Raw genomic sequence first — 25,289 nt, 5'->3', positions numbered from 1 at the left:
TTTCCCTCACCAACTTTAAACATCAACTATCTACGCTGCTAACCGATCGCTGCAGCTGTACATAGTCCATCTGTAAATAGCCCACCCTATCTACCTACCTCATCCCCATACTGTTTTTATTTTATTTACTTTTCTGCTATTTTGCACACCAGTATCTCTACTTGTACATCATCATCTGCTCATTTATCACTCCAGTGTTAATCTGCTAAATTGTAATGATTTGCTCCTATGGCCTATTTATTGCCTACCTCCTCATGCCTCTTGCTCACACTGTATATGGACTTTCCTTTTTCTACTGTGTCATTGATTTGTTTATTGTGTTATTGGCTTGTTTATTGTTTACTCCATGTTTAACACTGTGTTGTTGTCTGTGTCACACTGCTTTGCTCTATCTTGGCCAGGTCGCAGTTGCAAATGAGGACTTGTTCTCAACTAGCCTACCTGGTTAAATAAAGGTGACATAAAAAGGTCCAAGAGGTTTCTCAACAGCTTCTACCCCCAAGCATAAGACTCCTAAACATCTAATCAAATGGCTACCCAGACTATTTGCACCCCCCCCCTCTACGCTGCTCTCTGTTATTATTACTTTAATAACTCTACCTACATGTACATATTGCCTCGACACCGGTGCCCGCGCATATTGACAATGTACCGGTACCCCCTGTATATATCCCCGCTATTGTTATTTACTGCTGCTCTTTAATGATTTGTTATTCTTATCTCTTACTTTTTTGGGGGGTTATTTTCTTGTACTGCATTGTTGGTTAAAGGGCTTGTAAGGAAGTATTTCACTGCAAGGTCTACACCTGTTGTATTTGGTGCATGTGACAAATAACATTTGATTTGATGGTAGTGGCAGCGTGCGTAAGGGGAGAGGGTTACGCATTCCGAGTGTGCTCACGTGAGGAGGCATCAGGCATGTGATAGATGTCTACTCTAGCAGCTGCAGACAGGTTAATGGTGTGATTGTGGAGGTAATCTCCATGTTCTCTCGTTAAAGGATGATGAAGGGCCAGGAAAATGGAGCCTGTTGCATTCTCAGGTCCTGTGCTTTTTACATTTGCAGTTCGGGGCCCTGTTTGATGGGTTCATCAATGCATTGACACAGTTGACAGTCAATGAGCTCACCATGGCATCATTCACAATGGGACAGTAGCCTTCGTCTTTGTTAATGCATCTCATTGACAGTGAGACAAAGGGCGTTTGACATTTAGAAACAGCTGGCAAGTAGCCTATACATATGTGAATAATGTTAATATCTACCGGTTCTTCTTTACTGAGGGTGGATCGGTTTACAGGCACACACAGCAAACTTCATTTCGTCATTTGGATTTTGGATTGTTTTGGGATTTTGGAGTCAGTCACACATATGCATCTATACATGTTTTGTATAGAGAGGCCACTTATTTTATACGTGTGAAGGCTATTTGCTGAACCAACAACTCAGAGGAAGAGAGGGAGAGGGAGGGAGAGGGAGAGGGAGGGAGAGGGAGAGAGAGGGAGAGGGAGAGGGAGAGGGAGAGGGAGAGGGAGAGGGAGGAGAGGGAGGGAGAGAGAGGGAGAGAGAGAGGAGAGAGAGGGAGAGAGGGAGAGAGGGAGAGAGAGAGAGAGTCGGCTGAGAGCTGCAGACTATTACATCTGTATTGATTGGGGCTCCAGCTTTTCCATGAACTCTGAGTGGGAGTGATGGGAGGGATTTGTTTGATCTTTATGATATTTCTTTAAACATGATGCTGTCGTTTTGCCTCTCCAGGGAGGACACAAGCCATTTCCAGTAAATCAAGGGCTCTTTGTCTCTCTCTGTTTTCCATAGTTGTTATTTATAAGCCTCTAAACAGTTTCTCCACCATTCTCATAAGTGTTTTCAGTCAGTGTTCCACAATACTATTGTTGAGCTGAAGATAGACCATTAAAGAACGTCTCAGACGTAACCATACACTTGGCCCCTTCAATAGAAGTCATTGTGTCTGATCAGATCAAAACTATGACACTGACAGGAATTCTATAGACAATAGATGGAAATAATTAGCTTTCAGTCTGCTCTTGGACTGGAGGGACATTTGGAGTGGAGCTGATGTAATATTTCAGAGTTGCTAAACTACAGATGTATGATCTTAATTTGAGCATGTTTGCTACAGCAGGAAAAGAATCCTGCAGCAGCAGGAAAAGTGGTTTGTAATTAATCAACATTTTTGTAGGGGTTGATTGCATTTTTTGTTGGGGCAAATTAAGTCTGAAATTTCCATGTGGAAATAAAAACTTTAAGAGCTTTTTTAAAACTCAAATGCTCTACAAGTTTGCATTTCCTTCCTCTCAGCAACAAAAGAGTAATCAAATGAAGATCCTACATCTCTAAGACTTTCAGCCAATGACATCCTCCGACAACAGGGCTGCTGGTGTATTATAGGAGCTGTGAGGACTGTAACCCATATATCCACCAGGGCAGGTGCCCTCTCCATGGGGCCAGGTGGCGCCTAATTCCCTTCTTTGTCCCTCCTAATGAATTGTTAATTGGTTTGCATCACCCGTGGAGTGGAGAATAGCAGGAGGGTCTGGGTGCCGGTGTGATGGAGGTCACAGACGCTGACATGCCTCATAGAGCACACCAGCACCTGCGTTTTAACAGGACAAATGTCACCTCTCTACACACTGCAACGTTGGGGTTTAAGAGGCCAAATATCAGCTTGCAATATTACCTCAGAACCTTGTTCACATAATTCAGCACACAAACGCCATCAGAATGTCATGTTGGGGATTAACTTCTACAGATAGATCATTGTGGCTTTGTTTCTGTCTGTCTCATTTGCACAATTACTTTATATGCTGGCTGTTTACTTCATATGTCAAAACAGTGTAGAATGCATTTAAATGTAGATTGGTGGTGTGTATGGGTCAATAAATGTCCATTCAGCACAGGTGTAGTATTGATGCCTGAGTGTCACCCTGACGGCTGTGTCCTGTCCTGTTCTCTCTAGGTGGTTGCTCTGAACAAGCGCAGTAAGGAGGCAGAGTCTGCATTCCTGGGAATCTACAAGCAGCTTATCGAAGCCCCAGGTGAGTCTCCCACCTGGAACAGAGCCACACACACACATCACAACACAGACACAGACAACATACATTACTCATGTAACAACCCTCCTATAGGAGATCACTCTTCCCAGCCAGATCAACTACACACCAAGCCCAAGTCAACATCATTAGGTCAACCACAGAGTTTCTAAACCAAGAGGCGTAACATCGCGATACTTCCGGGAACGCTTGCGAAACAGACAAAGCAGACTAGGCTGTGGTTTGGGGTTTGAGAAGTCAATGAGAGAAGTGAAAAACTATTCCTTAGTTGTTCATTTTCTCAATATAAAGGCACAACCTAGATTCAAGCCAATGTCTTAAGTAGTTGAACATGTGACAAACTGACACATTTTCGTTAAAAAAAAGGAGGCGCAGTTTTGCGCGAGATGACCGTTAGACTCAATGATTTATATATACAGTACACAAGAGGACTGATAGGGGCCACTGTGTTAAGCTGCCACGCCTCCATCTTGGCATTCTCTCACCATTGTAAAATATATTTTGGAAGCTATAGAAAAGCATTTATTAATGTCTACATTAGTTTCTGCCATGTTTATTCTATTACAGACAACTTAATGCATACTTTTAAATTATATTATGTGACCTAAACATACAAATCAAAAATAGAAGAAATTATAAATACTTTAGGGAAAATGTATAATAACAACAACAATAACAAAATACTTAAATACATGTCATTTTGTCCTTGAAACAGTGAAATCTGCAAAACGCCAGTCTCAACGTCAACAGTGAAAAGGTGACTCCAGGATGCTGGCCTTTTAGGCATAGTTGCAAAGAAAAAGCCATATCTCAGACTGGCCCAAAAAAAGAAAAGATTAAGATGGGCAATAGAACACAGACACTGGACAGAGGAACTCTGCCTCGAAGGCCAGCATCCCGGAGTCCCCTCTTCAACGTTGACGTTGGGACTGGTGTTTTGCGACTACTATTTAATGAAGCTGACAGTTGAGAACTTGTGAGGCGTCTGTTTCTCAAACTAGACACTCTAATGTACTTGTTATCTTGCTCAGTTGTGCACCGGGGCCTCCAATTCCTCTTTCTATTCTGGTTATAGATAGTTTGTGCTGTTCTGTGAAGGGAGAAGTACACAGCGTTGTACGAGATCTTCAGTTTCTTGGCAATTTCTGGTATGGAATAGGCTTCATTTCTCAGAAGAAGAGTAGACTGACGATATTCAGAAGAAAGGTATTTGTTTCTGGCCATTTTGAGCCTGTAATCGAACCCACAAATGCTGATGCTCCAGATACTCAACTAGTCTGAAGAAGGCCACTTTTATTGCTTCTTTAATCTGAACAACAGTTTTCAGCTTTGCTAACATAATTCAAATCAAATCAAATCAAATTTATTTATATAGCCCTTCGTACATCAGCTGATATCTCAAAGTGCTGTACAGAAACCCAGCCTAAAACCCCAAACAGCAAACAATGCAGGTGTAAAAGCACGGTGGCTAGGAAAAACTCCCTAGAAAGGCCAAAACCTAGGAAGAAACCTAGAGAGGAACCGGGCTATGTGGGGTGGCCAGTCCTCTTCTGGCTGTGCCGGGTAGAGATTATAACAGAACATGACCAAGATGTTCAAATGTTCATAAATGACCAGCATGGTCAAATAATAATAAGGCAGAACAGTTGAAACTGGAGCAGCAGCACAGTCAGGTGGACTGGGGACAGCAAGGAGCCATCGTGTCAGGTAGTCCTGGGGCACGGTCCTAGGGCTCAGGTCCTCCGAGAGAGAGAAAGAAAGAGAGAATTAGAGAGAGCATATGTGGGGTGGCCAGTCCTCTTCTGGCTGTGCCGGGTGGAGATTATAACAGAACGTGGCCAAGATGTTCAAATGTTCATAAATGACCAGCATGGTTGAATAATAGTAAGGCAGAACAGTTGAAACTGGAGCAGGAGCATGGCCAGGTGGACTGGGGACAGCAAGGAGTCCTCATGTCAGGTAGTCCTGGGACATGGTCCTAAGGCCCAGGCCAGTTGAAACTGGAGCAGCAGCATGGCCAGGTGGACTGGGGACAGCAAGGAGTCATCATGTCAGGTAGTCCTGGGGCATGGTCCTAGGGCTCAGGTCCTCCGAGAGAGAGAGAAAGAAAGAGAGAAGGAGAGAATTAGAGAACGCACACTTAGATTCACACAGGACACCGAATAGGACAGGAGAAGTACTCCAGATAAACAAACTGACCCTAGCCCCCCGACACATAAACTACTGCAGCATAAATACTGGAGGCTGAGACAGGAGGGGTCAGGAGACACTGTGGCCCCATCCGAGGACACCCCCGGACAGGGCCAAACAGGAAGGATATAACCCCACCCACTTTGCCAAAGCACAGCCCCCACACCACTAGAGGGAAATCTCCAACCACCAACTTACCATCCTGAGACAAGGCCGAGTATAGCCCACAAAGATCTCCGACACGGTACAACCCAAGGGGGGGGGGACCCAGACAGGCCGACCACAACAGTGAATCAACCCACCCAGGTGACGCACCCCCCCCAGGGACGGCACGAGAGAGCCCCAGCAAGCCAGTGACTCAGCCCCTGTAACAGGGTTAGAGGCAGAGAATCCCAGTGGAAAGAGGGGAACCGGCCAGGCAGAGACAGCAAGGGCGGTTCGTTGCTCCAGAGCCTTTCCGTTCACCTTCCCACTCCTGGGCCAGACTACACTCAATCATATGACCCACTGAAGAGATGAGTCTTCAGTAAAGACTTAAAGGTTGAGACCGAGTTTGCGTCTCTGACATGGGTAGGCAGACCGTTCCATAAAAATGGAGCTCTATAGGAGAAAGCCCTGCCTCCAGCTGTTTGCTTAGAAATTCTAGGGACAATTAGGAGGCCTGCGTCTTGTGACCGTAGCGTACGTGTAGGTATGTACGGCAGGACCAAATCAGAGAGGTAGGTAGGAGCAAGCCCATGTAATGCTTTGTAGGTTAGCAGTAAAACCTTGAAATCAGCCCTTGCTTTGACAGGAAGCCAGTGTAGAGAGGCTAGCACTGGAGTAATATGATCAAATTTTTTGGTTCTAGTCAGGATTCTAGCAGCCGTATTTAGCACTAACTGAAGTTTATTTAGTGCTTTATCCGGGTAGCCGGAAAATAGAGCATTGCAGTAGTCTAACCTAGAAGTGACAAAAGCATGGATTAATTTTTCTGCATCATTTTTGGACAGAAAGTTTCTGATTTTTGCAATGTTACGTAGATGGAAAAAAGCTGTCCTCGAAATGGTCTTGATATGTTCTTCAAAAGAGAGATCAGGGTCCAGAGTAACGCCGAGGTCCTTCACAGTTTTATTTGAGACGACTGTACAACCATTAAGATTAATTGTCAGATTCAACAGAAGATCTCTTTGTTTCTTGGGACCTAGAACAAGCATCTCTGTTTTGTCCGAGTTTAATAGTAGAAAGTTTGCAGCCATCCACTTCCTTATGTCTGAAACACATGCTTCTAGCGAGGGCAATGTTGGGGCTTCACCATGTTTCATTGAAATGTACAGCTGTGTGTCATCCGCATAGCAGTGAAAGTTTACATTATGTTTTCGAATAACATCCCCAAGAGGTAAAATATATAGTGAAAACAATAGTGGTCCTAAAACAGAACCTTGAGGAACACCGAAATGTACAGTTGATTTGTCAGAGGACAAACCATTCACAGAGACAAACTGATATCTTTCCGACAGATAAGACCTAAACCAGGCCAGAACATGTCCATGTAGACCAATTTGGGTTTCCAATCTCTCCAAAAGAATGTGGTGATCGATGGTATCAAAAGCAGCACTAAGGTCTAGGAGCATGAGGACAGATGCAGAGCCTCGGTCCGATGCCATCAAAATGTCATTTACCACCTTCACAAGTGCCGTCTCAGTGCTATGATGGGGTCTAAAACCAGACTGAAGCATTTCGTATACATTGTTTGTCTTCAGGAAGGCAGTGAGTTGCTGCGCAACAGCCTTCTCTAAAATCTTTGAGAGGAATGGAAGATTCGATATAGGCCGATAGTTTTTTATATTTTCTGGGTCAAGGTTTGGCTTTTTCAAGAGAGGCTTTATTACTGCCACTTTTAGTGAGTTTGGTACACATCCAGTGGATTTGAAAAAGGGTTTTCTAATGATCAATTAGCCTTTTAAAATTATAGACTTGGATTAGCTAACAAACGTGCCATTGGAACACAGGAGTGATGGTTGCTGATAATGGGCCTTTGTACGCCTATGTAGATATTCCATAAAAAAATCAGCCGTTTCCAGCTACAATAGGCATTTACAACATTAAGAATGTTTACACTGTATTTCTGATCAATTTTGATATTTTAATGGACAAAAAAAAGTGATTTTCTTTCAAAAACCAGGACATTTCTAAGTGACCCCAAACTTTTGAACGGTAGTGTATGTTTAAACGGTTTCTCATGCTTGGAGTCTTCACAGATTTGGCAAAAATTGTGTGACATAAAACACTACCTTTCTTTCTTACATGTATGATAATGTTTGTCGTTGTACCATAAACTAAACATTTAACTATTTAATTGCACATTGAACTTGAACCTGTAAAATTCCTGGATATTGCTGTTGTACACTTTTTTTTTGTATGGAGATTTCGGAATTGTACTGTACCTCCTTAACATTCCGTATCTTGTTAGGGGTGTGTACGGGAAGTGAAGTCAGGTGCAGGAGAGCAGAGTGTAGTAAGCAGGCGCACCTTTATTCCGGTCCAAAAATAACAGCGCATAAAAACATAAACGTGCCAAAAACACGGAAAGTAACAAAAGTATGGCGCCTGACAATATCCACATAACAATAAACACACAAAGACATGGAGGAGAACAGAGGACTAAATACATGCAGTGGGGTTATGGAATGAAAACCAGGTGTGTATGGAACAAGACAAAACAAATGGACATATGAGAAATGGAGCGGCACTGGCTAGAAAGCCGGTGACGTCGATCGCCGAACGCCGCCCGAACAAGGAGAGGAGCGGCGGATGTCGTGACATATCTCGCTATCTTATGGTGTGAAAACAGTTGTCATGGCCACACATCCAAAATAATTATGTGGTTGCAATATCGAATACTTCTAACTGAAAGAGTAACTTTAACATGACTAATAAAACAAAAATGTATACTGTCATTAACGGGGTTCTTCAATAATCATGCATAATAGTTGTTTCATGCACCTTTATCTCGCTGTTTAGTTATGTGGGGACATTGTCGCGCAACACAAGCTGATTCTGGAAAGGATTTTCTGAATGACAGTCAAGTGATAAAGAGCTTGTGTGATGCTGCACAAGACTGAACAACAGCCAAAGTGCGGGAATTAATGTTTATCTCGAAGATTGACAGAACATTTTGGTGTCTAATGTTGTTAGAGCAGTCAAGTTAATTAATTAGCCTATGTCATGGACAACATTAAGTCAAGATTCCTGAGGTTAGATAACGGTCTGTGTACGTTTTGATTGTTTGCTTTCCAAGTTAAAGCGGCGTAATCGGGAACATGAAAACAGTTTGTTTATTTAATTTTTTTATATAAATATAAAAATGGCTTGTTTTTTTTTCTTCAGTTTTTGCTATAAAACCCAAAAGGACTTGATATTTCAACTTTCACATGTTGACGGGGTTCAATTTGGAATGCCTATCATTGGTCAAGTGCACAGCCAACACTTCATGTCCTTTCACTTCATGTCCTTTCAAAGTAGGAGTTCACCCTTCTATCTCTATTCTATGAATCTATTAAAGTAGCGGTGTGTGGGTAAAATCACTGGGAAGCCAAGCCAGGCAAAAATGTGTTGTGATAATTGTGTTGTTTGCTGTATAACCTATTAGTTCATATGCTCTGACACCATGATATATAGGCCTAAGGCCGAGACAATAAGAAGATACAGTGGCAGAATAAATTCAAACACACCTGTGTTTCATCAGAAAACCTGAGAGCATCATCCACAAAACATACCGCATGTACCAAGCAGTTACATGACCTACAGCATGGTCAAGCTAGTTCATGTTTCTGACATTTTCGGACTACTAAACAACTATTGATTTAGAACCACAGAGAGTTACCGCCAGTCGCAAAGAAAACAGGTGCTGCCTCCACTATTCCAGCACCATTTCAACTTCAACATTTCTACATCATCTAATCACCTCTGCTTAGTCCTAATACAGTGACAACTAAAATATATCAAAAACGATTTAGTCCAATCAACATTAGCTAAATATGATGTGGCTGTCCATGGTATCCGAATTATTTCTGTGTGCAAGTAGAAAAACCTGACTCGCCCTACTTGTAGAGAAACACCAGTGCCATCCTCCTCTTTCATGTTGCCTAAATGGTTTATGACTGTCATACAGTACAAGCTTTTAGATTTGATTGTCCTAGGCTACCTGGCTAAAATGCTTGCTCACTTGCCTAACTTCCTTTCATGGGCAACAATGTGGCAGGCGAGCTAGTTAACATTAACGTACTACATCTAGCTACATGTTGAACTTCCATCCTCTCGTGCCTCCCGAGTGCATTTCTGTGCTAGAAGCATCACTACAGACCCGGGTTCCCAGGCTGTGTCCCAGCCGGCCGCGACCGGGAGACCCATGCGGCGACACACAATTGGCCCAGCATCGTGCGGGTTAGGGGAGGGTTTGGCCAGCCGGGATGTCCTTGTGCCGATGTCCTTGAGCCGGGCGCATGCATGCCGACTTCGGTCACCAGTTGTACGGTGTTTCCTCTGACACATTGGTGTGACTGGCTTCCGGGTTAAGGGTCGTGTTTCGGAGGCTGCATGACTCTCAACCTTTGCCTCTCCGAGTCGGTACGGGAGTTGCAGCAATGGACAAGACTGTAACAACCAATTTGATATCATGAAAAGGGGGTAAAAAGTACAAAAACGAAAGAACAGAAGGTCCATCCTCTCAGTCCAGGGGCACAATGTCTGTTCAAAATCACCGTTATAATCATTAGTCAGTATGGAGAATTAAATCACTGTTATAATAATTAGCCAGTATGGAGAATTAAATCACCGTTATAATCATTAGTCAGTATGGAGAGTTAAATCACTGTTATAATCATTAGTCAGTATGGAGAGTTAAATCACTGTTATAATCATTAGCCAGTATGGAGAATTAAATCACTGTTATAATCATTAGCCAGTATGGAGAATTAAATCACCGTTATAATCATTAGCCAGTATGGAGAATTACGTTATAATCATTAGCCAGTATGGAGAATTAAATCACCGTTATAATCATTAGCCAGTATGGAGGTTTTAAATCACCGTTATAATCATTAGCCAGTATAGAGAATTAAATCACTGTTATAATCATTAGTCAGTATGTAACGGCGTTCGTCTGTTGAAGAGAGTCGGACCGAAGCGCAGCGTGTAGGTTACTCATGACTTTAATGAAAGATATGAAGGTACATGAAATAACTGAAATACGAAAACAACAAACGAAACGTGAAACTAATTACAGCCTTATCTGGTGACTACAACACAGAGACAGGTACAAACACCCACAAAATAGAAAGCGAACTCAGGCTACCTAAATACGGTTCCCAATCCGAGACAACGAGAATCACCTGACTCCAATTGAGAACCGCCTCAGGCAGCCAAGCCTAACTAGACACACCCCTAATCATACACAATCCCAATGACACAACGAGATGTGTTGTTAATGTTTAGCTTCTAATGTGATGTGATTGGTTTGAAGCCAAATCCAAACTAACTTCCATTTGACACTTTTTTTTGTTGGTGCACCAGGACCATTCACAGCTGAGCTCACTCAGTTGGCTATTATTTTATAAAACAAATGATCAAGGGGAGGCCAAATGCTCGCTGGCTTCCCTTGCATTCAATGCTACGGGCAACAACAATGTCATACTCTTTTTGATCAGACAGAATCTGATAAATGGGCTACACATCCTGAGACAGAGGGGCGCTCGGATGCTTTCTCCGGTGCAATACTGTACATTCAAGAAAATTTATGAAACACAGACAGACGAAAGAGACACTTTATTTGGGGAAGCCTGGCTTCCCAAGGCACCCATGAATACACACCACAGATCTATTATCTATTGATTAATATATTAATAGCTGTACATACCGTGCCACAATGCCAAGATAGTATTTTTTCTCAAATGTTTGCATAAGATTTAGTGTGTATTGACTTATTAATAAACTGTAAATTGTTAGCAGACTGACATATCCTAGCTACCTACACTACCGGTCAAAAGTTTTAGAGCACCTACTCATTCAAGAGTTTTTCTTTATTTTTAGCATTCCTGGTGAAGCTGGTATAAGAGAATGCCAAGAGTGTGCAAAGCGGTCATTTGATCTTCACCATGTTTCATCGAAATGTACAGCTGTGTGTCATCCGCATAGCAGTGAAAGGTAACGTGATGTTTCCAAATGACATCACCAAGTGGTAAAATATATAGTGAAAACAATAGTGGTCCTAAAACAGAACCTGGAGGAACACCAAAATGTACAGTTGATTTGTCAGAGGATAACCCATCCACAGAGACAAACTGGTATCTTTTCAACAGATAAGATCTAAACCAGGCCCGTGTAGACCAATTTGGGTTTCCAATCTCTCCAAAAGAATGTGGTGATCGATGGTATCAAAAGCAGCACTAAGGTCTAGGAGCACGAGGACAGATGCATGAATTAACTCAAAGTGCATGAAATAGATTTCTTTATTTTTAAAAGCCCAACAGTGAACAGTCTTGTCAGGAAGGGAGTTCCAAATGTGTGGTACGTGGCAGGAAAAGTTATGGTTTGTTTGGAGCCGGGTCCTGGGTGCATTAAGCAGTTTGGCATGGCTTATGAATTACGTTATACATATGTGATTTAATGTGGGCATTGAAGGAGAGTGCACGGAATATCAAACCCAGGTTGGTGATGACTGAGGAGAGATAGCAGGGCGGATGCTGCAGGAGTTGCCTCGGTCTTGCTGCTGTTGAGTTGGAGGAAGTTGTTCTGCATCCAAGACTTAACCTCTTCCAGACAGTTGGACAAAGTTGACAGAGCAGATGTTGAGGGGCTAGGGGTTGTTTCTGGACAGGACATGGGTATTATGGTAACCCAGTATGGCACTTTCTAAAAATGTTCATTTTTTAGACACACACACACACAATGCTTGAAGAGTTTACCAATTGTAATGATTTCATTATTTGCTTTGTTTGTCTGCCAATCAATGTTTTAGGGACCACCCGCCATAATTCTTTACTTGATTCTACATGCTGTGCGCACTCAGTTCGCAAATTACTTTCAGAGGTGCTAAGTACTCTCAACCAACAAACGCTATTGGTGTGTCTGAGCCTTAACAGTACTTGCGCGCACACACACACACACACACGCACAAGTGTTAAACTTCAAGAACATTGATAAGAGGGAGTAGGCCTACTTCAACATTGGGAACATTAATAGCTGTGTGTTACAGTTACTTGTTGTGTTATTTATGGGTATAATGCCATTAAAAACATTCTGATACAGATTACATATCCTGTAACATCATAAGACTGTAGCTCTTATCTATGTTTTAGAGTCGGTGCTCTCTGTGGTTTCCAAGACTGTGTGGGGCCACTTCAAAACCTGAGTGCTGGTCCTTGAGAGTTGCATTGCTGAGGAGAGCCGATCCTTGTGGGGATAGGCTGGTGATTGCAGAGGGCCAATTAAAAGCCAACTGTAGCTTGTCTTAATGTGAAACGCAGGCCTGATGTGACCAGCAGGGGAAGTGAGAGAGAAAGAGAAGGCGCGAAGGATGGGGAGAAAGACTGTGTTTATTCTGTTGTTGTTTGGTCCCGGGGAAAACTATACAGTATTGCTCTTTGTTGCAGGAGACGAGAGGAAAACACAGTCCAATCTCCAGCTAGATCAGAGGAACACTCATGGCAAGAGTAGAGAATGCTGTTTACAGATTTAATGAATTCAAGATAAAAGTGGATGTCGGAGAAATAGCGACTTACTTTTAAAGGTCTCCATTTTTCATTGAAGTCTCCTGCTTGATATTGCACCACACACTTTGAATTGAGTTATTTTCTTGATAAGAAATGGATGTCTTTTGAGATGTATTCAGTTTGATTTCCTGACCTACACTTTCACATATCAAGGGCTTAACGGAGGACCCAGGATGGTTTTAGGGGCTATATTTTGTCATAAACACATTTTCTATCAAGAGCAGACTGAACCAACAGTGGTAATGTAACGCAACGAGGACAACACAGGCATTGACAAGAAAGTGTACTCATAAACCATGTGGCAGTTAAACTGTATCGGAACCCTTGTAGCTAGGATAAGGATGGAATTGAACATTTACTTTTACTTTCACACACACACACACACACACACACACACACACACACACACACACACACACACACACACACACACACACACACACACACACACACACACACACACACACACACACACACACACACACACACACACACACACACACGCGCGCATGCATACTCACTTTCTAATCAGTTCCTATTTTCTGTACATTTGACCAATGTGATGTAATTTGTAAACATATATGACATTGAAGTGGACATCCAATCCCAACAATCAGTTCTCTTTGATTGTCCGTCCGGGTTGGGGGTTGAGCCTTGTCTAAAAGTGTGGGCCTCTCTGGCTACATCAGGTGTCCTTGGATTAGCAAATCCAGACACTCATCTCCATCTGATTTTACCTAGACCTGCGCTAGCATTAGCATCTAGGAGACTTTCCCTCATCGGAGGCTCTAGTCTTAGCTCTCATACTGTGTGTCACTGCAGGTGTGTGCATGGATGATTTCTCCTGGGCTTACTACACAGAAGGAGTTAATATTGGAGTTGTTTTTTTGCACTGCAGCAAAAGCAAAAACTGCTGATTTATTATTTGCCGTCTAATCCCATAATGCTATACCAATAATTGTTGTTAACTGCTAATTGCTAAAAGTCTCAATATGTTAATTATTATCCTTCAGATATTCTTTACCTCTATCTGATTCCAAACAGGAGTCACAACAACAAGTAGGGTATTTGTGTATCGGCCCCCTCACAGAATATGCCATCTGTGACTGTGAGGTGGGCCTGCGGTATCCAACGCCTGTTTATCATTGTGCATCTCACTGGCCTGTCCAAGGTCACCCCCTCTTCCCAGAATGGATTGCTCCAGGTACACCAGAGGACAGTCAGTTGGCTGTGGTTCCCACTTTATCTTCCTCCTCCCCTATAAACACAACAATGTGCTGCTTTCCCACCAGTCTCCAAACAAATGCTCCAGCTCATGTATTTTTAATATTCTGACAGACGCAATTATTCTTTACACGCCATGCTCGTTAATCTTAATGCCGTTATTACTATTCATTGCCAGGCATTATTTTTCTCTTGCTCCTCTTATTTCAATTGAAAGGCTCCTTGCATGCTGGTCTGTCTGCTGACACTCAAAGGCCATTGGTCCAATGAGAGCAGCCGACAACAGAGTTAATGAATGCAGAAGGAGAGCCAGGGAGGGGGACAAGGGCAGCAAGTCAATATGTGACCTGTTGTATCCATTTAGCAGTGACGTTTGGTGTCAGGTATCAGTTATCCACAATAGCGATGAACATGTTATGATGCTGTTTTCAATTTCACAATTCATATGAATGTTATAGACAGAGGAAATACTATACACTGTGTGTCTCTCTCTCTCTCTCTCTCTCACTCTCTCTCTCTCACTCTCTCACTCTCTCACTCTCTCACTCTCTCTCTCTCTCTCTCTCGCTCTCGCTCTCTATCTCTCTCTCCTATGAACACACACACACACACACACACACACACACACACACACACACACACACACACACACACACACACACACACACACACACACACACACACACACACACACACACACACACACACACACACACACACACACACACACACACACACACACACACATACCCACAGGCAGACATACAGACACTAACATACACATCACTCTGCTCTTTCGGCTGATGTCAACAGAAATCCTCTATACTAATGGCTCATTCTTCATATTTTGTTATGATTTGGCTTTTGTTTTTACTGTAAAGTCAGCAAGTGTATCAATTCCCAGCTGCTAAACAAGATAGCTATCATTATATTTGATGTGTCTGGACTCAGCTTCACTTGTGTATTTTTGACATTTATGGTGTGTTTACATATATTTTAGAGGCTACTTATACCGGAAATTGGTATAAAAACCCATATAAACTGTATTTATGATAATATAACAATATTTTAGGTTGACAATAATTATATGATACAATACAATTTTTGATATAGAGTATCACATGCCTTTGTTTTATTTCCCTACATAAGTAAAATGAGGATAATGGCTCTACTGTCATTCATTCCAATTAGACTGGTTTGAATTTCTCCCTGAACAATATGGCTGCCATTTTCACTTCATTCTGGAACTTCGAGAATTTATGGCATAGCCCCTCTAGTAATTTAATAAGATCTCTGTGGTCCTAACTCCATCCAGATAGGATATGAACACATCATGAAGTTAGCTAGCTTTAGTGGTACCACCCAGAGTGGTGCAGAGCGGTGTTGTTTCCTGTGACAAAGAAATACATGTAGCACGACAATGTGACTATGGCAACCTGGACCGGTATCATGAACAGTTCTACAGGGCGTGCTCTATGAGGCAACTCCACTACATCCTATGCATTTTATGGGGAACAGTATATGTTTTTGTATATGGTCTGAGCAATGAGAACACCTTGAAAATGTTATACAAATAAAAAACTATCATTGGGTCTCCAAGCCCAACTGTCACACACCAGAATCATAATGTCATGCATTTTAAGACTCATATCAGGCCTGGAAAAATACTGGTATACAATGCTTCATTGTTTCTATTTTCACCTCCATACCTTTTGATCAGTGTAAATAAACTAGTTCTCCAACACAGAATGTGAAAAACAGTGACAGTTTCCATGACTGCATTGGCTCTCCAGGGCTACACCTCTCTCCCGGTCTCTCCTCATCTCTCCCGGTCTCTCTTCATCTCTCCTGGTCTCTTCTTGTCTCTCCTGGTCTATCCTGGTATCTCCTCATCTCTCTTGGTCTCTTCTGATCTCCCCTCAACTCTCCTGATCTCTCATCTCTATCCCTCACTCTCCCTCCTGTGTGAGTGTCTCTGACTCTGAGACGGCGTTTGAACCTTGCTGTTTGTACCTGTCACTGTGAGAAGAGGAGCGGGCCTTGTCGCCAGGAGCGTAGCCCTGAGTCTGGCGCTCCAGGTGTTTGCTCTGCCTCCCCTCTCTTTACTCACACTCCTCCCTCAGGATCACCCATCCCTCTCTCTCTCTCTCTCGCTCTACCTCCATCTCTCCTGAATAACACAGTACCTTTCATCTGAGCAGGGAGCTCACTTACTGTGTGTGAAGAGGTGCTGATCTGAATGCACTCGTATGTTTGTGTGTGTGCGCGTCTGCGTGTGTTTTATGTTTGTTGGGCCCTTGGCAGGGCTGAGATCTGCATCAGCTGAAACGTTGGGCCAACAGTGCTTGCTAGTGGTGACAAAATACTACTGCATGGTACAGGTTCAAGGACCAGGTACAAGTACTGTATAAACACAATTCCATCATGGCTTTGTGACTTCATTGCACAGTGAACATTCATGTATTGGAAGTCTCCTTGGCCTGCGAGATTGTAAGTGCAGTACATATTTCAGTCCTTTCGTTATTTCCTTTGGCTCCAAGGTTGTAAGAACAGAGCGTTATTGACTGTTGCGTTGACCCTATTCTATTAAAATAGCATTAATTTCCCCTTGTATCTCTCTATATATGGTGGCAGACACCTGAGAGAGAGGGAGAGAGAGAGAGAGGCTTATGGACGCCTGTAAGGTATTGAGGGGATTTGTATAATAAGTGTGCTGCTGAGTACATCCCATAGAAAATGAGGGAACTCAGAGAGCTATGTGTGTGTGCCATGTTTGTGGCGGTTTTGAAAATGAAATCTCCTTTGGGCGGGACGAGATTCTGCACAAGTGATTAATAAGAGCAGTAATAAACAAAGGCCCAGGAGATGTTTGAGGTGCTTAATAATCCATTATGTTCATAAAAGAGCTGGGCCTCTCCAATGGATCCCCGTGGAGCAGAGACCCCAGAGGGACCGGTAGAGTGTGTGCTCAGAACAGAGAGGAAGTGTGTGTGTATGGAGGGAGAGATACTTTTGGTAATGTAGTGTATGTGGACACCTGCTTCTCAAACATCTCATTCCAAAATCATTAATTCATATGGATTTGGTCCACCCTTTGCTGCTATAATAGCCTCTACTCTTCAGGGAAGGGTTTTTGGAACATTAATGTGGGGACTTCCATTCAGCCACAAGAGCATTAGTGAGGTCGGGCACTGATGTTGGGCGATTAGGCCTGGCTCGCAGTTGGCCTTCCAATTCATCCCAAAGGTGTTTGACGGGGTTGAGATCAGGGCTTTGTGCAGGCCAGTCAAGTTCTTCCACACTGATATCGACAATCCATTTCTGTATGGACCTAGCTTTGTGCACGGGGGAATTGTCATGTTGAAACAGGAAAGGGCCTTCCCCAAACTTTTGCCACAAAGTTGGAAGCACATAATCATCTATAATGTCATTGTATGCTGTAGTGTTAAGACTTCCCTTCACTGGAACTAAGGGGCCTAACCCGAACCATGAAAAACAGCCCCAGACCATTATTCCTCCTCCACCCAACTTTACAGTTGGCGCTATGCATTCAGACAGGTAGGGTTCAATGGTGGCGAGCTTTACACCACCCCAGCCGACGCTTGGTATTGCACATGGTGATCTTAGGCTTGTGTTGTCGCTGCTCGGCCATGGAAACCCATTTCATGACGCTCCCGACGAACAGTTATTATGCTGACGTCGCTTCCAGAGGCATTTTGGAACTCCTTAGTGAGTGTTGCTTCAGAGCTATGTCCCGTTTTGTGAGCGTGTGTGGCCTACCACTTCATGGCTGAACCATTGTTGCTCCTACTTCACAATAACAGCACTTGCAGTTGACTGGGGCAGTTCTAGCAGGGCAGAAATATGACAAACTGACTTGTTGGGAAGGTGGCATCCTATGACGGTGCCACGTTGAAAGTCACTGAGCCCTTCATTAAGGCCATTCTACTGCCAATGTTTGTTTATGGAGATTGCATGGCTGTGTGCTTGATTTTATACACCTGTCCGCAATGGGTGTGGCTGAAATAGCCGAATCCACTAATTTGAAGGGGTGTCCACATTCTGCTGTATATATAGTGTATATGGTAGATCTGTATACAAAATGAACCCAGTCAAAGAGGAGAGCAGCAGGGGTACTCTGAAGGACCAGGATGTAGCTCTGAAAGATGGGCAATCATTTGGGGGAGAGTCAAAGAAGACTGCTGATAATGAAAGAGAACAGGGCTACTAATTGAAGTTGCTAATATGCAGTGCTGGATATTCCTTTAAGAGCAAATCTCTAACCGTAAATATTTACTAAAAAAGGAATATTGAATACTTGAATGGAATTTGTCCACGTACTTTTGTATATATAGTCTATATAATGGTAAGACTGACACTCAAGCTCTGAAGTCTACATGACTTCAGTTGTTCATGAAACAGTTATTGCTTATGAGTTTTGTAATGCAGAAAGAAAACATGAATGCTTACTCTATCAATTAAAGTGGTGGAGTTCATTTTTTGTTTATGTATATTTCTAAGAGTGTCTTTTGACATTGTTGTAGAGACACTAGTTATTGATGTAATGCCGTCTATGTCCTTCAGTCTGCCAGACAAAGGCATGTGTGGAACACATACAGCAGAGCATGGTAAAGAGTGTCTCTTTCAGCTTGTCTGTCAGTGAAAGACTCTTCTTTCACCATTACTCTTTCTGTTTCTTTATCTTTCACTCTCTTCTTCACATCAAGACGTCAAGGGACAAACGTTTGTTCTGCTCTCTGAATATCAGTTGTGTAGTATGGATGTCATAAGGTGAATGCACCAATTTGTAAGTCGCTCTGGATAAGAGCGTCTGCTAAATGACTTAAATGTAAATTTGACTTAAATGTATGGAAAAGACAGCACAGAAACCTACTGATTTTACTGTAGTATTAGGATTTTTGTATTTCTTTCATTGCTTGTCAAAGTTAATATTTTGTTAAATGGTTTTATTGTAGCTACAAAAATCAATATAATCTAGGTTCAAACAAGGATAGACATTAAATAATTGTACCTTGTGAGTGCAAGTGACTGCAGTTGTTAGAAGAATAGATGACTTTGTAAAGACTATTAGACTTTAGCTGCGTTGGATGGAGACTCCCGTACTCTAAGTTTGTTATTGTTTAGTTTAATTTTAAAAAGCTAACCTTTTTCAAAGGTAGCCATTTTGATGATGCACTTTGTCTTTGAAGGTTGAACTAAGGACTAACAGTTCAGTCAACCTAGTTTCGATCCATGACAGTGTTACGGTTTGTTGCAACAGCAGAAAATAATGTTTTTGGACCTTGAAGACCACTTGGAGAAAAACAAAAACAAGACTGTTTTGAATGAAAATAAAAAAACCTTGAAGCACAGCCTTATAAATTAATTTGTTCGTGTTGTATGATGGGAACACAGCTGGCCTCATTAACACACGCACAACACATAATTATAGAGGTTTTTTCCTCTCTCCAGCCAGCCAGCGTTTGGCTAATGGGCTTGCTGGGTTAATTATGTCAGAGCGTAATTACACAGGGCCCAGGGAGACGTAGTGGTGCACCCCGCTGAGCCCACACCGCCTAATGATGGTGTATCGCTGACAGGGCCAAGACGGACCGCCCCAACACACCTGCTTGTCTTGGCTCACGCCACCCTCGTCCACTCCTACGCACCTCCACCGCCCACCCAGACACACGTTTGGGACCTGTCTGTCCCAACAGACACAGTTTCTATGTGGACAAAAACACAGTGGGCCCTGGCCAAGCCTGTCCTATATCCAACTTCATAGGAACAACCAAAGGAGTTAGCTATCCAGCACAAACAGATATGTGGTGACCAGGCTAGCCCTGGCCTGTCAAGGAGCAACACCCAGCACCCAGAGAGCTCCCCCCTGCTGTGGGATGAGCAATAGCAGAGTAACACCAGACCAGTGGCTGCTAGGAACCAGCCATGGAAGCCCTTTATCTCATCTGTAACGCTGATGCAAACTCTGCTCACAGTGTAAACAATGTAGATGATGAGACCACACACACACAGATTATATGATAGCTTACACAATAACACCAAACCAGGTAGAACTTGTTAAAGAACTGTGGTGAAGTATAAATGATGCCAGGATCCTGAATGCCAACTTGTCTTTGCTTGTATACTGCGAGGACAGCAGGCATGTGTGTGTCCAGAATGACCTCTGAACCTCCTCATAAAATTCTGTTCATCAACACCTTCTCCCAGTCACTGTGATTCATGTGGTAATGAACCATGTTTCACTGAAGAATATTATGTATTAATGTGCTACGATTTATGACCCTCAATGAGGTGCTGTTATCTATCTGTTATCATGACCTACAGGCAGATGTCCAATCAACCATAATTAAGATAAGGGCTGAATTAAAACATTTACTGTAGTTGCATAGATAACGATATGACTGACTTCTGTACATAATGGTGGGTCGGCCATGGCTCGCTTCATGATTGGGATTAAGTAATTATAGGTATAATGGCAGGATAGTGTACAACTCCATTAAATTATTTAATATTCCTTTTTAGTAAAGATTTATGGTTAGAGATTTGCTCTTAAAGGAATATCCAGCACTGCATATTAGCAACTTCAATTAGTAGCCCTGTTCTCTTTCATTATCAGCAGTCTTCTTTGACTCTTCCCCCAAATGATTGCCCATCTTTCAGAGCTACATCCTGGTCCTTCAGAGTACCCCTGCTGCTCTCCTCTTTGACTGGGTTCATTTTGTATACAGATCTACCATATACACTATATATACAGCAGAATGTGGACAGCCCTTCAAATTAGTGGATTCGGCTATTTCAACCACACCCATTGCGGACAGGTGTGTAAAATCAAGCACACAGCCATGCAATCTCCATAAACAAACATTGGCAGTAGAATGGCCTTAATGAGAAGCTCAGTGACTTTCAACGTGGCACCGTCATAGGATGCCACCTTCCCAACAAGTCAGTTTGTCATATTTCTGCCCTGCTAGAACTGCCCCGGTCAACTGCAAGTGCTGTTATTGTGAAGTGGAAACATCTAGGAGCAACAATGGTTCAGCCCCGAAGTGGTAGGCCACACAAGCTCACAGAACAGGACCGCCGAGTGCAGAAGCACCTAAAAATCGTCTGTCCTCGATTACAACACTCACTACCAAGTTCCATACTGCCTCTACAAGCAACATCCAAGATTAGAGTGTTACTTTATTAATCCCAACTGGGGAAATAGTTTTATCACAGCATCATCAAAAATGACTTACAATGACCAACACATGAAGAAAAGGGGGGGGGGGGGACACTTTAAGGCACATGCACCAACCATAGTATCCCTAAGATAATAGTCTGATTCAAGTGCTGTTTTCTATCATACTCTGGAGGGAAACAAGCAACAAAAAAAACATTTTAATAGAAAGACCTCATTAAACAGTTCATCAATTATACTTCTTTAGGATTGTCCCTGACTAAAAAAAATCTTGGTCCACCGAAAGTCGTCTGGTCTTTCTACCAATGGATTGGTTGACATTTTAAAAGTATTTTTCCATATATAGACACACCCTATGTGTTTTAATAAAATCATCTATATGCATTGAGCTTGTCTAATACTTGAAGTTTATGGTTTGATGAAATAAGACATGCCTCACGAGGGCGCCAGAGATCTAGATAACCAGAAGAGAAAAAAAACTTAGCTGACCCAACTATTCACCTCCCGCTCCAGCTGGCTTTTGCAGATTCTGCCATTACCCCCCTGAAGTTAATAGGCTACATGAGGAGTCTGCAACCTTTCTCATGTTGACTGCAAATGTATATTACCATTTCTACCGATCTGCGTGCCAGTTATGGTTTTCATATGTAAATTTGCGTGAAACGGTTTCATTTAATTTATAATAAGTCTTCATATCAACATTGTCATGTGGTTAATCAAAATGATACAACCCTAAAAAGTTACTTATTTGCCATTACCAACTATGTAAAATAGCCTACATAAAGCCAACAAATGAAAACATTGCAGCCTGCAGGTAGAAAGCATCCTGATAAAAATTAATATCCTAGAAATCACATTAGCTGCGCATGGCCTGTCTTGTGTAAAATATTCTGGGCCCTCAGTTACCCCGTCAGTGAGCTCCGGACTGACACAGCTGTAGGCTATTTGCAAGGGATAAGAAGCAGTGCTGGACTTGGTGAGGAGCGGAGTATTGGCACCTCAAATGTACTACTGCTTGAGCTTCTGTTCCTCTTATAGAATATTAGCTCAGTAGTATTGTGGAGCTCTTGCACCAAATTATAAACAGTACCAGAACCCAAAATGAGTACCGGAAACTATTTCAGTCCCTGCCAAGCGCTGATAAGTAATCAGGTAGGCCTATTTTATGACGTTTCCACTGGATCAGAGCATGACATTTTTCGCATTCACCCTGAGTGGTTATCGAAAGGGAGACAGCTGGAAAGATTTTGCAGGTAGCCTATAGACCACTTCTATGCGTGCGCGTCCTTACTCAACATTGACAGGAGAGCACCAAACAAAAGACAATGACTAAATTGACAAAACTCGTAAATGGAATGAAATGTATAAAAACTTGTTTCTCACAAGTGTACCATAGGTTGTGCAAACAATGTGTCCACTCAGACAATGAGAACGGAAAGACTGGAATCATATTGAAAGCATCAAAGTAATTACCGTGACCAATGTAACAAACATTGTAGATTAGGGATTAACGGTATATGTAATGGTGAATATACACTAACAATCAAACGCTAACAATTTGTCAATCCGACGTCTGCATTGGCCATGCAGATTTACGGTGATAAGCAGAAATCAGGGCATTCACTTCTTGTGCATCACCGAGCAGTGCAGAGCTGTTGTCAAGGAAGTGCGTTTGTGTTTATACAGGATGTGCCGCGCCCACCTACTGTCAACCAATCCTGTCAATGCGGAGCTATACAGAGCTCTCCGCATTGTTGCAACATTTGGGAGGGGTATGGTGATGGGGTACAGAGCTCGATTTGGAGCCTCCAACCATATTTTCGGTTCAAGCATAAATTGGCTTTAAGTTTAGGCCTCCGCGATGGATCAGTTCACTGAGATGGACGCATATATGTATATTTTACCGCTCAAAAGTTTGGGATCACTTGGACATTTCCTTGTTTTTGAAGGAAGCACATTTAGTCTATTAAGATAACATCAAATTGATCAGAAATACAGGGTAGACATTGTTAATGTTGTAAATGACTATTGTAGCGGGAAACTAAATGTTTTTTTAATGGAATATCTACATAGGTGTACAGAGGCCCATTATCATCAACCATCACTCCTGTGTTCCAATGGCAAGTTGTGTTAGCTAATCCAAGTTTATCATTTTAACAAGCTAATTGATCATTAGAAAACCCTTTTACAACTGGTGTACTGATTAAAGAAGCAATAAAACTGGCCTTCTTCAGACTAGTTGAGTATCTGGAGCATCAGCATTTGTGGATTCGATAACCGGCTCAAAATGGCGGGAAACAAATACCTTTCTTCTGAAACTCGTCAGTCTATTCTTGTTCTGAGAAATGAAGGTTATTCCATGGGAGAAATTTCCAAGAAACTGAAGATCTTGTACAATGCTGTGTACTACTCCCTTCACAGAACAGCGCAAACTGGCTCTAACCAGAATAGAAAGAGGAGTGGGAGGCCCTGGTGCACAACTGAGCAAGAGGACAAGTACAGTAGAGTGTCTAGTTTGAGAAACAGACGCCTCACAAGTCCTCAACTGGCAGCTTCATTAAATAGTACTTCATTAAAACACCAGTCTCAACGTCAACAGTGAAGAGGTGACTACGGGATGCTAGCCTTTTAGGCAGAGTTGCAAAGAAAAAGCCAAATCTCAGACTGTCCAATGAAAATAAAATATTAAGACGGGCAAAAGAACACACACTGGACAGAGGAATTCTGCATAAAAGCCCAGTATCCTGGAGTCGCCTCTTGACTGTTCACGTTGTTTTAGTCGAGCAGTAATAAATATATATATATATATTACTGCTCGACTAAAACCATCTTGGTTGACCAACAGCCTATTGACCAAACAATCGACCAGTCGACTAATTGGGGTCAGCCCGAACACTCATTAAAATGCCTCATCGCTGTGGGTAAAAATGACCGTCTAAACCTCTGCCGTTTAGACAGGATGAACCTGCTGCTGAAGCTGCTCCTGTGTTGTATTTGAGTGCTGTGGAGTGGTCAGCAAAATAATTGTTAACTGGGAATTTCATGAAATGGGTTTCCATGGCTGAGCAGCCACAAACAAGCCTAAGAGTGGTGTAAAGCTCGCCTCCATTGAACTCTGGATCAGTGGGAACGTGTTCTTTGGAGTGATGAATCACACTTCACCATCTGGCAGTCCGACAGACTAATCTGGGTTAGGAGTACGCTACCTGCATAGTGCCACTGTAAAGTTTGGTGGATGAGGAATAATGGTCTGGGGCTATGTTTCGGGCTAGGCCCCTTAGTTCCAGTGAAGGGAAATCTTAATGCTACAGCATACAATTACATTCTTGACAATTTGTGGCAACAGTTTGGGGAAGGCCCTTTACTGTTTCAGCATGAAAATGCCCCCGGTGCACAAAGCAAGGTCCATACAGAAATGGTTTGTCGAGATCAGTGTGGAAGAACTTGACTGGCCTACAGAGCCCTGACCTCAACGCTATCGAACACCTTTGGGATGAATTGGAACGCCATCTGCGAGCCAGGCCTAATCGCCCAACATCAGTACCCAACCTCACTAACGCTCTTGTGGCTGAATGGAAGCAAGGCCCCGCAGCAATGTTCCAACATCGAGTGGAAATCCTTCCCAGAAGAGTGGAGTCTGTTATAGCAGCAAAGGAGGACCAACTCCATATTAATGCCCATGGTTTTGGAATGAAATGTTCGACGAGCAGGTGTCTACATACTTTTGGCCATGTAGTTTATCTACGGTCACTTTAAATTGGATTTAGCCACTGATTGATAATCCCTGCTTGTCCAGGTATGAGAGCCTACCGTAATCTCTGCGTTTTGATCAGGGAAGGTTAAAAGGATATATG

The 25,289-nt window shown here is 42.6% G+C and overlaps 1 protein-coding gene across 4 annotated transcripts in view; it reads left to right on the top strand.

The window, feature by feature from the left end:
* The window catches only part of LOC124034414 (homeobox protein cut-like 2), a 130,134-nt gene that overhangs the window by 85,444 nt on the left and 19,401 nt on the right, over positions 1-25,289 (top strand). For all 4 annotated transcript variants that reach the window (XM_046347604.1, XM_046347603.1, XM_046347602.1 and 1 more), the window contains exon 4: positions 2,976-3,054. In XM_046347604.1, coding sequence (XP_046203560.1) covers positions 2,976-3,054 — 79 coding nt within the window. The remainder of the gene's footprint in view (positions 1-2,975; positions 3,055-25,289) is intronic.

Source organism: Oncorhynchus gorbuscha, linkage group LG04, assembly GCF_021184085.1.
Source record: "Oncorhynchus gorbuscha isolate QuinsamMale2020 ecotype Even-year linkage group LG04, OgorEven_v1.0, whole genome shotgun sequence".
Taxonomy (NCBI): Eukaryota; Metazoa; Chordata; class Actinopteri; order Salmoniformes; family Salmonidae; genus Oncorhynchus; species Oncorhynchus gorbuscha.
Note: the sequence above shows the minus strand (reverse complement) of the source record. Positions and strands in the feature narration are given on the sequence as shown.